This window comes from Pleurodeles waltl, chromosome 1_1 (genome assembly GCF_031143425.1).
Source record: "Pleurodeles waltl isolate 20211129_DDA chromosome 1_1, aPleWal1.hap1.20221129, whole genome shotgun sequence".
NCBI lineage: Eukaryota > Metazoa > Chordata > Amphibia > Caudata > Salamandridae > Pleurodeles > Pleurodeles waltl.
Window position 1 is genome coordinate 658,592,005 of NC_090436.1, and position 14,712 is coordinate 658,606,716.

Below are 14,712 nucleotides of genomic sequence, written 5' to 3' on the forward strand. Positions count from 1 at the left end.
GCACCATGTGTAAACTAGTTTAACTAGCCTAACATTACTTTAGTAAATATATAGAGGTCAGATCAATAACACTTTACGTATTGGGGCACTACAGAGAGGGAGATAGGGTCTAGTAACATTTAGGTTTGGGATGTGGCAAGTGCCCATTTCCCCGTTTACGCCAATTTGTACCAACCCTTTACTAAACTAGGTCACACACTGTCTTCCAGTATGTAGAGCACTAATACTAAGCCATTTGATTGGTCTAGCATTGGTTTGTTTTACATTGGGGCAAACTGGCAAAGCAGGTGTGATTTACATTCACTGAAGGTTACAGGGACATTTTTTTTTTTTTTTTTTTATCCACCCACTGGATGTTTCAGGGACAGTTGGTTTATCCACGCAGTGGATGTTGCAGGCAGAGTGTGGCTTATCCACGCGCTGGAGATTGCAGGGACAGTGTGGTTTATCCACCCACTAGATGCTGCTGGGGCAGTGTGGTTTATCCATGCACTGGCCGTTGCAGGCACAGTGTGGTTTATCCAACCACTGGAGATAGCTGGGACAGAGTGGCTTATCCACTTACTGGGCATTGCAAGGGCAGTGTTATCTTCAAACAGAAGGTTGGGAGACATTTTGGTTTCTTCACAAGGGAAGTTGCAGGGACAGTGTGGTTTATCTACCCACTGGACGTTGTTTGGACAGTGTTGGTTTTTCTCACGCAGGTGGTTGCCGGGATATTGTGGTCTGATCTCTGGGTGGGTGAAGGTGAGATATGGTTTAACCACACCTCGAGGACCAGATATTTCTCAGTTGAACCTAGAAAGGGGGAAATATGCTTGACCTACTTCAGATATTTAAGTGGGGCAGGTCCTGCCAGGTTTTAGACCCAAAGTATAACTACAAGCAAACTTTGAAATGGGTCTCTGTTGGACTGTATACTCACGCCTTAAAATTTACAGGCAAAACACTGAGCGATGTCTCAACAATGAGACCCTTAAAATGATTCATGGCCAAGATGCAGACCCTTTTAACATTTCACATGTTTTTTTACTTGTTTTTTTCTAGATTTTGTGTTTCTGTAGTTCTTTTCAGGCAAAAGTTGACTCTTGTGTAGCACCTGCAGTGACCTAAGTAACCTCCAGGTGGCCGAGTTGGTGCTTGCAGGCTCTGTGACTTCTCACAGTGCTTCTCAGAGGGTCATAAAGGTGTTAAGACTACATGCACATCCAATCCTTGACCTCTCTGCTTAGCACACAGAGGGATGGTCACATATGAGCCAGTTTTAAATGTGGGAGGGGACTTTGTGCTAAGGGCAGCATCAAAGGAAAGAGAAGGCACTGCTTACAGGTGAGAGGGTGGGTTGTGAGTGTGGTTAAGAGGAGGCGGAAGGAAGAACGTGCACAAGTACACAGTGAAAAGACTGTGATGAACAGGAAGAAATGACGTGGGAATTGCAAAAGGAGAATTTGAGAAAGATGTGAGAAGAGGGAGTTATTGTCTTACAGAGAGGACTTGAGAGGAAAGTGTCACGAAGAGGAAAATGGCACAGACTTAAGTAATGTTTAATTGTTTAATTCACTGTCTTACAGTGGAAGAATTGAAATCGTTTTAACTGGAAATAGAACAAATTCATTGTTGTTAATAATTTATTTGGTACTGCTAACACTCATTGGCAGAGGCAAAAGGTTTCGCTTGGTTTAGGCGTCGGTTCGTTTGTGTTTTATGTCTGAGTGCAGTGGTAGAAACCTCACAGAGAAGAACCCAAATAGTGGCCCGTGGGCAGACCAGGTGATGCACAGGATTTACATTTACGCATTTTATGGCGTACTTCTAAATACGTCAGCCACATCGCTTGGAAAGAGTTCCTAGTTACGCTTCCTAGGCCATTCCCCTTTGAGAGACCCTGCACACCTTTTTCATCCCACTTAAGCACTGGCCTGCTGTAAGCAGAGACCCCACACAGGAGGAGTGATGCAACCTAAGAAGGGCCCTAAGAGGCACTCTGCTCATGTTGTAAACTTCAGTCTGTCTACCCACACCTGCCTCAGTCTTGGGGTGCTGGAGAGGTCTATGAGGGGGACTGTGGCTGGACAGCCCTGAGAAGTGCCTGGGTTTTGTAGGGTGGCCTGTACTGCATGAAGACAGTCCTTCGTTGCACACACCACCCACCTCAGGAGGATGATAGATGGCTTATGGAAATATAACTCTGGAGCTGCACTATATTCAGGATAAATTACAGTGCTGCAGACCTGAGTCTTCCCAGAGCAAATCTTAAATTACACTGAAAGAACCAGGAAGCCTGTTGTGTAATCACAAACCCCTAGATGTAGCTCCCAGTTTGGAGACAAGGGCACACGAATAACAGGGTCCAGACCTTGGAATCTGGCGAGGGTGGCAGCTGCCAAGCCACAGAGATGACTTTGGTGCCTCCGTCCTCATTCATTCATGCACCTACATCGCGCCAAGAGCACAAGAGAAAGCAAATTCTCTCTCCCCAGTGCACTACTGTCTCACCCTAGACATCTCTCAGTGAATCTTCTATCTCCACTCTAATCATCCCAAACCTCATTCTTACTACTATGATCTCCAAAATAACCCTTCCAAGACTGTTCCCCCTCTATCCCTCCTGGCTCACCCCAAACCTCAGTTTACAACTATGATCTTCCCAAACGACCCTACAAAAATCTTCCCTGATGTATCCCTCTTTTTTACTCATCCCAAACCTCATTTTACTTCTGTGATCTCCAAAGTAACCCTTCCTAGATTCTTCCCTCCTCGATCCCTCCTGGCTCATCCCATCCCTCAGTTTACTACTATGATCTCCCTAATCCCTTTCTACAGACGCTTCCTCTTCTTTCCCTCCATTATTCTATTCAATCCAATTAACAGACCCCCATGTCCACTGTTCAAATTAGCTCATATTCCTCTATACTAACCCACCACTAATACTTTTGGGTTCCGGAGTAGCGTGCAGCTCGCCGAAAAGCACTTTGACGCCTTGTCAGGGACAGTAATTAAAATTTGTGCAAAATGTGGAAACTATTTTAACTGTGCTTTACGTAGATGGGCATTGAGTCCTGGCATCACACTGGTAACTGTGACCTAATAAATCACTCAGCAATTTAAGGCCTCTGAAACAAGTAATCCATTAATTAGTAACCTGCACCAGTCTTTTTTGTGGTACCTAATGTGGGTGTGTAGCTAACATTGCGGCTGCTCATTGGTACTTGCTCAGTGCCCTTTGTGATACTTGTTTCTTGTGTGTGAGAGAGTCTTGGTTGGACTTCTGATTCTCGGTGGTACCTGATCTGTGTGCGAGGGAAGCGTGCACTACTGATCTCCTTGTGGGCACTAAAATGGTCCCGAAAAAAACCCAGTTATTCCTGAATCATCTTTTGTAATCAGTCATAGTAGACGTACTAAAATGGTGCAGGAAGGTAATTGTATTTTTTTTTTTTTGTTTCCTCGTTTATTGACTTTTCCTTCAAGTTGTGAAACGCAGGTTTTTTCTCTATGGTTTATTCATTATGAGGGATAAAAGCAATTGCGTTCACCAGTTTAACAGAAGTTACTGCGATAGTTCTTTCTGTGTGAAAGTAGCCATGTTTAGACAAAGAGCAACATCTTTGTTTTGGGGTATTTATTTAGATGGACTCTTTTTTTTAAATATCATCCATTTTTATTTTATCAGAGGCGGATGACTATGAATGTGGTGAAAAAAAAGAAATGCCAGAAAAAAAAGAGATTGGCTGTGATAAGTCCACGACTTCAAGTTACCAGCCTTTGCCTTCTGCGGCCATTGATCATGAGATTGAAATACTGCTGTCTGAATGGAACAGAAATGCTGACATGCTTTTCAGTATTCATCCTATGGATGGTTCTTTGCTGGTTTGGCATGTGGATTGGTTGGATGAATATCAACCTGGAATGTTTCGTCAAGTTCAGGTAATGCAGAATTTATGATGTAGATATAAACATTAGAGTTAAACATTCTCCCCACTTTCTGTCTGGTGTGGAAATCTGCTTCAGTAAAAGACCAGGCTAGAATCTGATCTTTTCAAAAAGATGCTTTTGTTGTAAAACGTTTGTCAGGTCCCTTTGGTTTCTTTTCCTTCCATGCTCCAGGGGCTCATCTACTTCTAAAGGATGCTGACATCCGCAGGTTCCTTCTTATGAAACTTTTCTAAACTAGCTAAGCTGGCAAGGGTCATGAAAAGGAATCTGTAAGGTCTTTTATATCCATCGGTCTGAAGGTAAGTAACTTCTTGTTTTACAGTTGTTATATTTCTTGTTGTCCTTGTGTGTCAACAGAGGTTGGGTGTTTTTAATAACCGGGATTAACCCATTCACCAGTATTATGCATTGTTGGAAGATTCAAACTATACTTTAAATCATTCATATTAGTGCTCCTTAGATGACTTTCACTGAACTTACATAATACTTCTCAGTTCTGGTTGGAACAAATTGAGCCGTTATCCTCAAGTAGTCACTGAAATAGAATCTAAAATAATACAATGCGTATATGCGTGGGGTATGTGCCAGCCTCCTTCAGCCATGTCTTGCTGGAACTGCCATTCACCTGCTGGATCAGCCAGTGTTGTCATACCTATAGTGGGACAATGGGTAATCAGTCTTTATCCATTGGTTTTGTTGGCAGTGTCATGCCGTTTTTAGGTTAGCCTACAGGACAGCCATTCGTTATGATGGAATGAGTGATGTCATTTTGGCACTTCATGTGTCTTCACGTCATGATGCATTGACCGGAAGAGTAGCTGCTTTGAAGCTTCACTAAAATGCAATGTACCTTGCTCCTTCAAGGAGCTGTTTTGTGGCCTACAGGCGATAGACGGCAGCACAGCCCTCTGCACCTGGAGCATTATTTACCTCACTCGGTTGCTCAAACTTAAGGCTACGCCGTAACTTGTATTGTGTGTGTTATGAAAGTGCACAATACAAGCTGATCTCTCTTGTCTCACAAATTTGATTGTGAGACCCCAGGACCTGGCTTAGCAAAAGTGATACCCAAGAACAATACTTTGTGATTCCTGTACTTGAGCAAAAATGTTAATCATATGATTTTGTTTCCTTTAGTGAACATTCAGCAGAAGCCTTTCCAGTTTATTTGATAAAGTGCACAACTGTCACCCTTGTTTCTCTACTTATTTTGTGCATGGCACATGTATGCAAATATCTGTGATGGGTGAACTGTTTGTATTTTGTCTTGTCCATTATATTTTACTTTATACCAGCATGCTATACATGATGTCTTAGTACCTGCCTTTTTTTCGATGATAGTAGCCACTCTTTACAATGAGCTTTGCTTGTCATGAAAATTGTGCATAACCTAAACTGAAAGGTTGGCTCTATGGTTTCCTTATTACCCAGACTATTGCCCCTAGACGTAATCCTGCTGATGTTGCTCTTCATCAGCCTCCATTCCCCCAAACAAACCCTCTCTAATTTCCTAGCCCTCATTGTCACAGTAATAAAAAAATCCTGTAGTTAACAAACCCTCCCTTGTCTGCCATCAAATTGGAAAACATCCATGCGCTTGGATGAACACAAGTGGCAAACAAGCCTGTTCAATCATCAAACGTAACTGTTCTTGTTCTTAGTATAAGACTGTATCATAGGTATCATTAGTCATTTGAATTTAAATTCACGTAGTTTTACATTTAAAATACCCTACTTCCTAATGAACATCAGTTGAGCAAAGGTCATTTGACCTCTGGATTACGGGTGTTGTGGATTATTGCCACATTTTAGAGACTAATTGTGCAGTTTGACACATTTCAACTGCCCCTTGAAATGCAAGCACAATGGGCCCATGTGCCATACTGCCCTCACGTACCTTAGTAGCATTTTGTGATTTTACTTTCAAAAACAGTAACCTGGACCTTTGTTAAAAACGGAATTAAGCGAGTCAGATAAAACCTTCTGGAAAACATGGCAGACCAGCCTCACCTTAATGTACGAATTAAAGTTCAAAATGTTGACACACATTTTTTTCGAAAATTGGCCTTGCACGTTTGGTTCAAAAGGTATTTTTGATACCAGACTCACCATGCTTACTTACACTTAAAAATGGCCAGACTGGGAAACCGAACCAGTCCCACATTACATTGAGTGAGGAAGCATAGCGAACAAATCAGGCACTGTCTGGTGGCAAACTTTGGGGAAACTGATGCAAAACATAGTGTTTTACAGTCCATTTTCTCATATACATTGATAAAAACGTTAAGGTGTTACAAGCAGGTCCAAACAAAAGAATATATTAATTATGTTATACACAAATATTGCAGGCTTTGATAACTATTTACAGATTACAGGTACTATTCTGGTTTCGTCAGGAGACATATTGCTTCAGTTACACTGATCTTAAAACCTGGGTCACAATAACTGTAATATATAGTAATAATAATTTCATAATAAATTATCAGTTTTGATACTTTTTCTAGATTTTTTTCTAGACACACAATTGTTGTTTTTCAAGACCTCCTGGTGCTCAGGATTTAGTCAATGTGTCATCCTGAATCTGAACACCAGTTGTATTGCAATCATTCCCCAACCCACTAAGCAATATTTGAGCAAGATGTGTTTCGAGTAACAGTCAATCTCATGAGACATTACAGGTATAGATAGTGTTATCCCACATCCTCTTGCATTAAAGCGTTACACATCCAAGAGCACTAGAATACAATGTATACATTTTCTTTAGTTTAATCAGTTTTATTGTTAATAGGAACAAAAGCAATTAGTGAAGCCAGGTAACAACTATATGTGAGTGTAAATTATTACTGCTTTAACAGTTAATGAAATAAGAATATGTTTTAGAGTAGACACCATAGGAAGATCAAGAATGACAAAGAAACCAAAAAAGGAAATACAAGAAAATGATAAGAAAAAATAAATTTTTATTATTTATTTAAAATCAGAATCCTAGTCTAGTGCGCACAATATGATTTGGAACCACAATAAAAACGAATAAAACTGCAGCAACGTACACCAATAGTGTCAATAAGAGAAACCTCTCTAACCTGTCTTTAGTGATAGGTATATAGCAATCCTCTCTCATTTTGCCACTTCTAACCGCTAAACTAATTCTGGCACATCAGAAATAAAACCATATTTGAGTTTCAGAGATGATACACATGTATACCTGATCGAACAATGGCTCTTATGTTCATTGCAGTTGCAAGGTCTGCTATTCTCACCTCATGAGTCCTCATAGTGTGGATATTCTTGCTACTCTGTTCTATCAGAGAGCATCTTATGATGCATAAGGAAATGTTACCTAATTGTAATCCAAATTCTGCATTGTAATATTTTCTCACGGAAGTCACAAACAGTCCTGCCTCATCCCAGGTTGTCAATGTAAATCATTTTTTCTATGCATAAATACCCGATTAGCTGTCCTATTGTCCTGTTCAAAAAGAACTGATGCTGTACAGTGCGTGCTGGGTAGTAGAAGCTACTGACGTCCTTAAAATTACAGTGTATGCTGGATATTGCTAGTACACTTTTGACCTTGCAGGCATCTTTCCATCATTTTTCTCTGCAGCTAGAGTAGTATTTCAAGCTGTTTTAATTATATAACACTTTTCTACTTTGATTACTGTAGTGTGATTTGCTTTCGATTACAATACCATAGTTTACTACAAAATGCAGCTAATGCTGCCTGTGTTAGACTTATGGAAGTGTCGCTAAAGTGGGGTGTCTACACAAGCAGATCTTTTTTTATGCCTTCAATGAGAATACCTACAAATGCAGAACTAGGATTACAAGTAAATAACATTTGCTTTACCCTCTTCTGTTCTTTTGCCTTGCCTTCTCTTGGGCATATATTATGTTGTTCTCTTCCTCTGGCCTTCCCACATTTGTCAGCACTAGAGGACATGGGTTGACCATGGCACCCATAGCCCCTGCCCATAGTTGGGGGCCATCTTCTGCCCTCTTACCAGGATTTAAACCCATCCTCTTTAGGGATGTGTAAGTGGGTGAGACATCAGCAGCTCATGAGACAAAATTCTATCCTGTGAAGTAGTGTAAAGACTGTCTAGTGAATGCATCTTAGTCCATGCATGCTTGATGTCTTGAAAATAAGGCTCTGTGTTTTTTAAATTTCTGTATTTTAGCTGCTCCTCAAGCTTCTGAGTTGGGATATTATGAACATAGTAAATGTTGCCTTCCAAACTTAGTGCATGCCAGGGTGATGTATTGCATATTCTTTACATATTTTGTGACATAATACTTAATAAATGTACTTTTTTGCTGCCCTATGAAAGACATCTACAGGGCTTTAAAACTGGGTACATCATATCACCTGAGTAAATTGTTTTCTGTTAGTAATAAAATGCATTTTAACTTGGACTGTTCATTAGAGTGGGTTAACAATATGACATAGCCTTATTTGAACTTGATGTAGTTTATAAAACAGTTTACAAGAACAATCTATTCCAGTAGATTGCCCTGCTGTAGCTTAAATCGGGCTCTTCTGCCTTGGCTCTTCCGTTCTGTTGGAGACCCTTTAAGTGGACTGGATGACAAAGATGCACCCCACCTACTCCATGCATTCATCTACTCGGCTCACCTTGAGCCACCTACCATTATCAACTCACTTGCACAGTAGCATTAAGCCACCTACATAAAGCAGTCCCACTCACATTTGCCCATCAACTCCTAGCCACTCACCCAATTGCCCAGATTCAGCTCCGACTCGCATTTACCCTTGCCTATCTCTCACACATAAACACACATGCCCATCAGGTCCCAGGAAGATTTAGTAATAATAAAAAGTGAGTTTGCATAGGCATTCCTTGAGTAAACTACCTGCTAAGCCATTCCCACTAGCTTGTGGTTTTCCATGTCAATGACTAAGTGCACAAATTAATGGAACTTTTGTTTGGATATTTGTAATGTTAGGAAAAGGAGGAACAGATTAGAAAGACGACAGATTAGAAAGACGAGTTTACCACTGAAGGAGTACACAAGTAACTTGCTTTAGCAAAAAAATATTTACAGCTTTTAACTGAAGCAGTTTTTCAAACCATTGTGAAGGAGGAGAGAACAAAACTAACAGTTAAATTGTTGGACACCTGTAACTCTGTATCAATTATTAAAATATGATCTATCTTTTTAGGTATCCTTTGTGTCTAGGATTCCAGTAGCTTTTCCCACTGGTGATGCAAACTCCCTCTGCAGAAGCATAGTGATGTATGCCTGCACGAAAAATGTGGACCTGGCGATCCAGCAAGGAAAACAAAAGCCTTCCAACCTACCACGATCGACTTCTATGCTTATTTCTTCAGGACACAGTAAATCACCTAATAATTTAAAACTCAGTATCTTCACCCCTAATGTTTTGATGATTTCAAAGCATGCTGATGGGTCATTGAATCAATGGCTAGTCAGTTTTGCAGAAGAGTCCTCCTTTTCCACAGTACTAAGTATTTCTCACAAATCCCGTTACTGTGGTCATCGCTTCCATCTCAATGACTTAGCATGTCACTCTGTGCTGCCATTGCTCCTCACAACATCTCATCATAATGCTTTACGGACGCCAGATATTGATTGTGTGAACAGCTATCCTAACTCTTCAACGCCTGTGGAGTGGTGTCTTCGAAATAGAAGCTCAGTAACAGAGGCATTTCAGGATCCAAATGCGGTGTTTAGTGAGTTGATTCTCTGGAGAGTTGAGCCAGTGGGTCCATTGTCCTACTCAGGTGGTGTTTCAGAGCTTGCACGTATAAATTCTCTTCATGTTTCAGCATTCTCAAATGTGGCCTGGCTACCTACGCTAATTCCAAGCTACTGTCTCGGTGAGCTGATATTTGTGTTACATACTTTTGAAAAGCATGCCCAAAAGCTGTCTGCCTGCAAAGTTTGTGTATTTTGTGAACATGTTGCATAGATATTGTTTCTGATGGATACCTCAAACTGCAGATTCTTCACCTTGTGAATACCCCTACATGCAAGACTAGATCAGGGCATTTTTTAAAGAGATTCCTCACACGTCAAAAGGTGGATTCATATGGCTCTGCCATGGGTCCATCCAACCCCCCGAAGTCACAACAGGACCATATGTAATCACCATCCCTGAGCGTTGATGTTGGTTCTTTTCTTTCCATGCCTTTTGGAATAGATCCAGAGCACACACCTTTGATTCTGTCACTTGACAACTTTTTCTAACAGTGTGTAAGGAAGTTGTCTACACCTAAACTACAGGTTTTAAACCCTTGCAATAATCAAATGTCATTGACAAACTGTCATGGGGCCTGACTCTGATGTCTGGGCTCCTTGTGTTACTCTAAATTGTGTGATGGCTGTATTCTAATGAATACAAAGACCATTTGACACTGTGAGGCCAAACTCTGCCTCTGAGTACCACAGAACATGCATAAGGTTTATCTCGATCTAAATTGAGGACTTTGATGAGTTTTCATTCTTGAGGCTGTTCTCAAGGAAGGTCTTCATCTATCTGTAAGTCATCAGGTTAGTTGAAATCAAAGACGAAACATAAGAAGTCAAAGCACAAATCCCCTTTTTCCTGCCACTCTTGTCACTAGAAGTCATGTAGATGTCAGAGTGCCTCACAGTCTCGGTCTCAGTCTCCCATCTCAGCTTGTCCAACCTAACCCGAATTCTTGAAGCCATGAGCAACACTGCAACATATCTGAACTTTTTGTGTTCCTTTCTTGTCTCATTCAGACTCAGAAGGTATACTTCCTTTGTCACTATGGTTCTCAGAACTACAATCATGTGATGACAGTGGTGCTGATGAGTCCTAGTTATATAACATGGAAAATGTATTCTTGGATCTCCAAGATACCTATGGTCTATACACATCTGATGACACTAGTCACAACTCTCTACCTTGATCTTCCTTAGGATAATTGGTATATTTTGCTATGGTTATTAGGAGTCCTGCAGAAGTCCTTGATGTCCAACTGCCTTAGGTAGAGGTCAAAACAGATGTCCTTACATAAGTCCTTCAGCCAGGGCAGACTTCTTCAGAGCTGCTCCTCCCCTCTAATGAGGTCCTAACGGACACCATGATGGGCTCTCAAACAAAACCAGGATCTTACCCTCTGTCAAACAGATTGAGCGGTGACATTGACTGGCTCCCGGGGATCTCTTTCCTCCTCCAGTCTCCCACACTAAACAGTCTTGTAGTGCAAGCATCTACAAGCAAGTTGAACCCTAACTTGTTCTCAAACACAGAATCCAAATGAATGGTGGAGGCCTTTGGGAAAAGGATCCTCTCCTCTACCTGCCTCGCCCTCATATCCGCTGAGTTGCCTCCTGGCATGTGTCTCGTGTTGTGGGACATGGTGGGCGAGTTCTTGCCCTTGGTCCTTGATCACCTCTAAGCCAATGTGGCAAAGATAATACAAGATGGCCAAAATGCTGCAAAGTTTATAATAAGGTCAGTCCTAGACACTACTAACTATGTAGGCATTTGGTACGAGTGTGGTGCTTCGACGCCACACATGGATAGAATCCACAGACTTCTTAAGTTATGTCCAAGCATCACTAACGGGCATGCCTTTTGATGGCATTCATCTCTTCAGAGCCAAAACAGACTGTCTTTCCAGCGCCTGTGCTGTGGTTCTCCCCAGCAGTATCACCATTTACGAGGCTTCAGAAGGGGCATCCACCAAAGGCAATGCCAAAGCCGGCCTCCACAACAACAGATTTCCCAGACTGAGAGAGAGGTCAGGGATCCCGTCGACAGCGTCCAGACCCTCCGATGCAAAGCACTATCCAGTCCCCCCAGCTCTTCTGCTGTTGCTGCTCCAAAACCCCTTTAGTTTGCCCTCACCAGCACATTGTCGCCTTGTTGGAGGCAGGAAATGTTATTATTACTTTTACTGGTAGCAAAAAATCACATAGGACTTATGGTTGTTTCAAATTGTCACCAATAGATACATCCCACCATTCCTATCCTCCCTCCCCAAATGCCACCTACACCATAACAGCTTCCGGAGGACCACTTGTCCATTTTACTGAAGGACGTTCAGGCTCTCTTGGACAAGGGAGTCATAGCCATCAGAAATAAGGACTGGTTTGCTACTCATGGTACTTTCTAATGCCAAAAAAACGACAGAGGACTTAGTCCTATTTTTGATCTTCACCCTCTGACCTTCTTTTAAAAAAAAAGACAAGTTTAAGCTGATCACCCTGGTACAAGTTCTATCTGACCTCCATCCTGGTGACTGGATAGTGGTGCTGACCTGCAGGATGCCTATCTTTTCATCCCTGGCCTGCAGTCCCCAAGGCATTATCTGCAGTTTCAAGTTGGCCTTGGTGCTCCTCTTTTGCTTCATCAGTACCCCTCAAGTGTTCACAAAGTGATGGTGAAGGTCATTGCTCATCTTCAGTGGTTATAATACGTGTCTTCCAATACCTAGATGACAAGTTGTTAATCATTCGGACCACCTCCAGACAATGGTTAATTTGGTAACATACTTAGGAGTCTCCATCAGCATTGTGCTGCCTTAACATGTCCAGGACATTTGAGGTGACACACCGATGTTTCAACCTTTGACTTGGGTCTCAGTGAGGGCAGCTCTGAGACTTCTTGTCTTCATGCATCCTGCTAGTGAATCATGCGCAGCAGCACATTCAAACTCTAAAGTGGGATCTGAAATCTCTGTCGGCTAGGCACCAGGAAAAATTGTCAAATTCCATTGAGGTGTTGAAGGATAGTGCAACAGACCTGCAGTGGTGGCAGCTAGACTACAGTTCGACCAATAGCAGAGCCCTTTCCCTACCCAAACCAGAACTAACTGTCATGATGTATGCATCAATGTTGGGTTCGGGAGGTCATCTGGGAGACGCAGAGATTAGAGGACTCTGGTTCCTGGAAAAACCTGCCTCCACATCAGTCTGTTGGTGTTGCTTGCCACTAAACACTTTCATCCTGGCCATCAGGAGGGAATGGGAGCAGATTTCAGGACCCCACTACCACTATGTGGTACTGCAATAAGCAGAGCGAATCAAGGTAGTGGTTCCTGTCCCAGGATGCTCTTCACTTCTGCAACTGGTGTAGTCATCAGGGCACCTCTCTGCTCTTACAACATCTCACAGCATAGGCCACGGCAGACGAATTCAGTTGTCATTGCTAGAGGATCACAAATGGTAACTATTCTCAGAGGTGGCACAGAGCGTCTTTCAGGAATAGGAGGAACCCTGGCTGGATCGTTTCGCCATTGCAGAGAATGTGCAGTGTAAAAATGTGTGTTTTGGAGTTCCCAAAGGCAGTTGTCCCTCTGAGATGACTTACAGACGGAATGGACTCCTGTACACCTTTTCGCCTCTACCTCTCCTGACGAAATTTCCAATGAACATCAAAAACGACTGGGGCCAAGTCATCCCATTGACTCTGGATTGGGCTAGAAGAGACTGGTATCCAAAACTTGTGCCCATGAGCGTCTGTCCAGTGATTCGGCTGCCACTCTGGGAGGACCTCCTGCCGCAGTAGCAGGACAGGGTCCTACACCTTGCCATGCACAACTTAAACCCTCATGCTTTCATCTTGAGTGGCGACAGTTAACTGCCTTCAATTTTCTTTCCGAGGTAGTGAATGTAATTTAAGCAACCAGACACCCATCCTCAAAAAACATCTATGCCTGACTCTGGGTAAAGTTTGTTTTTTGTCTTCTCTGCTAATCCAACCCTTACCAGCTCAGTTCCATATCCAATGCCTCCAAAGCCTTGCTTTGGCCAATGGTGAAGTTTACTTTTCGGATGTATGAGCTTTTTTTCAATTGCCTCATCAGCCACCTCTATTTAAATCACCCGTTGTGATGCACTTTCAAAAAATGCTGATGCACATGTTTCAGCTTAAACCTATTGTGATCCCTCAGTGGGACTTGAATGTGGTACTAACATTCTTGCTGTGTTCCCCGTTTGAACTACTGTACAGCTGAACTTGAAGACTGCGTTACTCATAGCGTATCATGTCAGCTTGTTGTGTGAGTGAGTTGCAAGCATCATTTGTCCACCAACCATATACCACCTTTTTTCTGGCCAAAGTAGTGGTGAGGCCTAAGGTAGTGTTTCTCCCAAACATTGAAACACCTTTTTATTTTGAGCAGTCTATTACCCTGTAGCATACTTTGCCCCCACCTTACCCATCTAAGGAGGAAGAGAGACTATGTTTGCCACTAAAGAGAGCCCTGTTCATTAACATTGATTGCACCAGGGACCATTGGGTAGACAATCAACTCTTTGTGGGGTGCTCTGGGACACAGAAGGGCAAAGCAGTGCATAAACAAGCCATCCCTAGGTGGGTTGACTAAGAAACAGCGTCTTGAAGATCTGTGGGTTTATTTTACAAAAGCCAAGAATGTTACCACTGCACTAGAACATGGAGTACCTGTCTAGAACATGTGCCAGGCTGTTGCGTTGGCAACAGTTCAATTGTTTGCAAAACAGTACTGTCTGGATAGCCTAGTCAGGCGGGATGGATATTTTGCCTGTTTGGTCCTGCACAACGTTATGATCTGAGTCAATCCACAGACCCACCATCAGGGAAGGTACTGCTTTGGTATCTATTCACAAGGTAAGGAATCTGAATTTAGTAGTATGCATTAAAAGAACAAATTACTTACCTGCAGTAATTCTCTTTATGATGGATACTTTATCTTACCACAGATTCCTCAACCATGCTCCCACCCTCCACTTCTGTGGAATGGATTCTCTTCTACATCTAAAAAAGTTCCAGTT

General features: G+C 42.2%; 1 protein-coding gene across 1 annotated transcript in view; it reads left to right on the top strand.

Moving 5' to 3' along the window:
* The window catches only part of DMXL1 (Dmx like 1), a 1,414,533-nt gene that overhangs the window by 404,634 nt on the left and 995,187 nt on the right, over positions 1-14,712 (top strand). The window contains exons 11-12 of the mRNA XM_069226844.1: positions 3,674-3,927; positions 9,122-9,800. Coding sequence (XP_069082945.1) covers positions 3,674-3,927; positions 9,122-9,800 — 933 coding nt within the window. The remainder of the gene's footprint in view (positions 1-3,673; positions 3,928-9,121; positions 9,801-14,712) is intronic.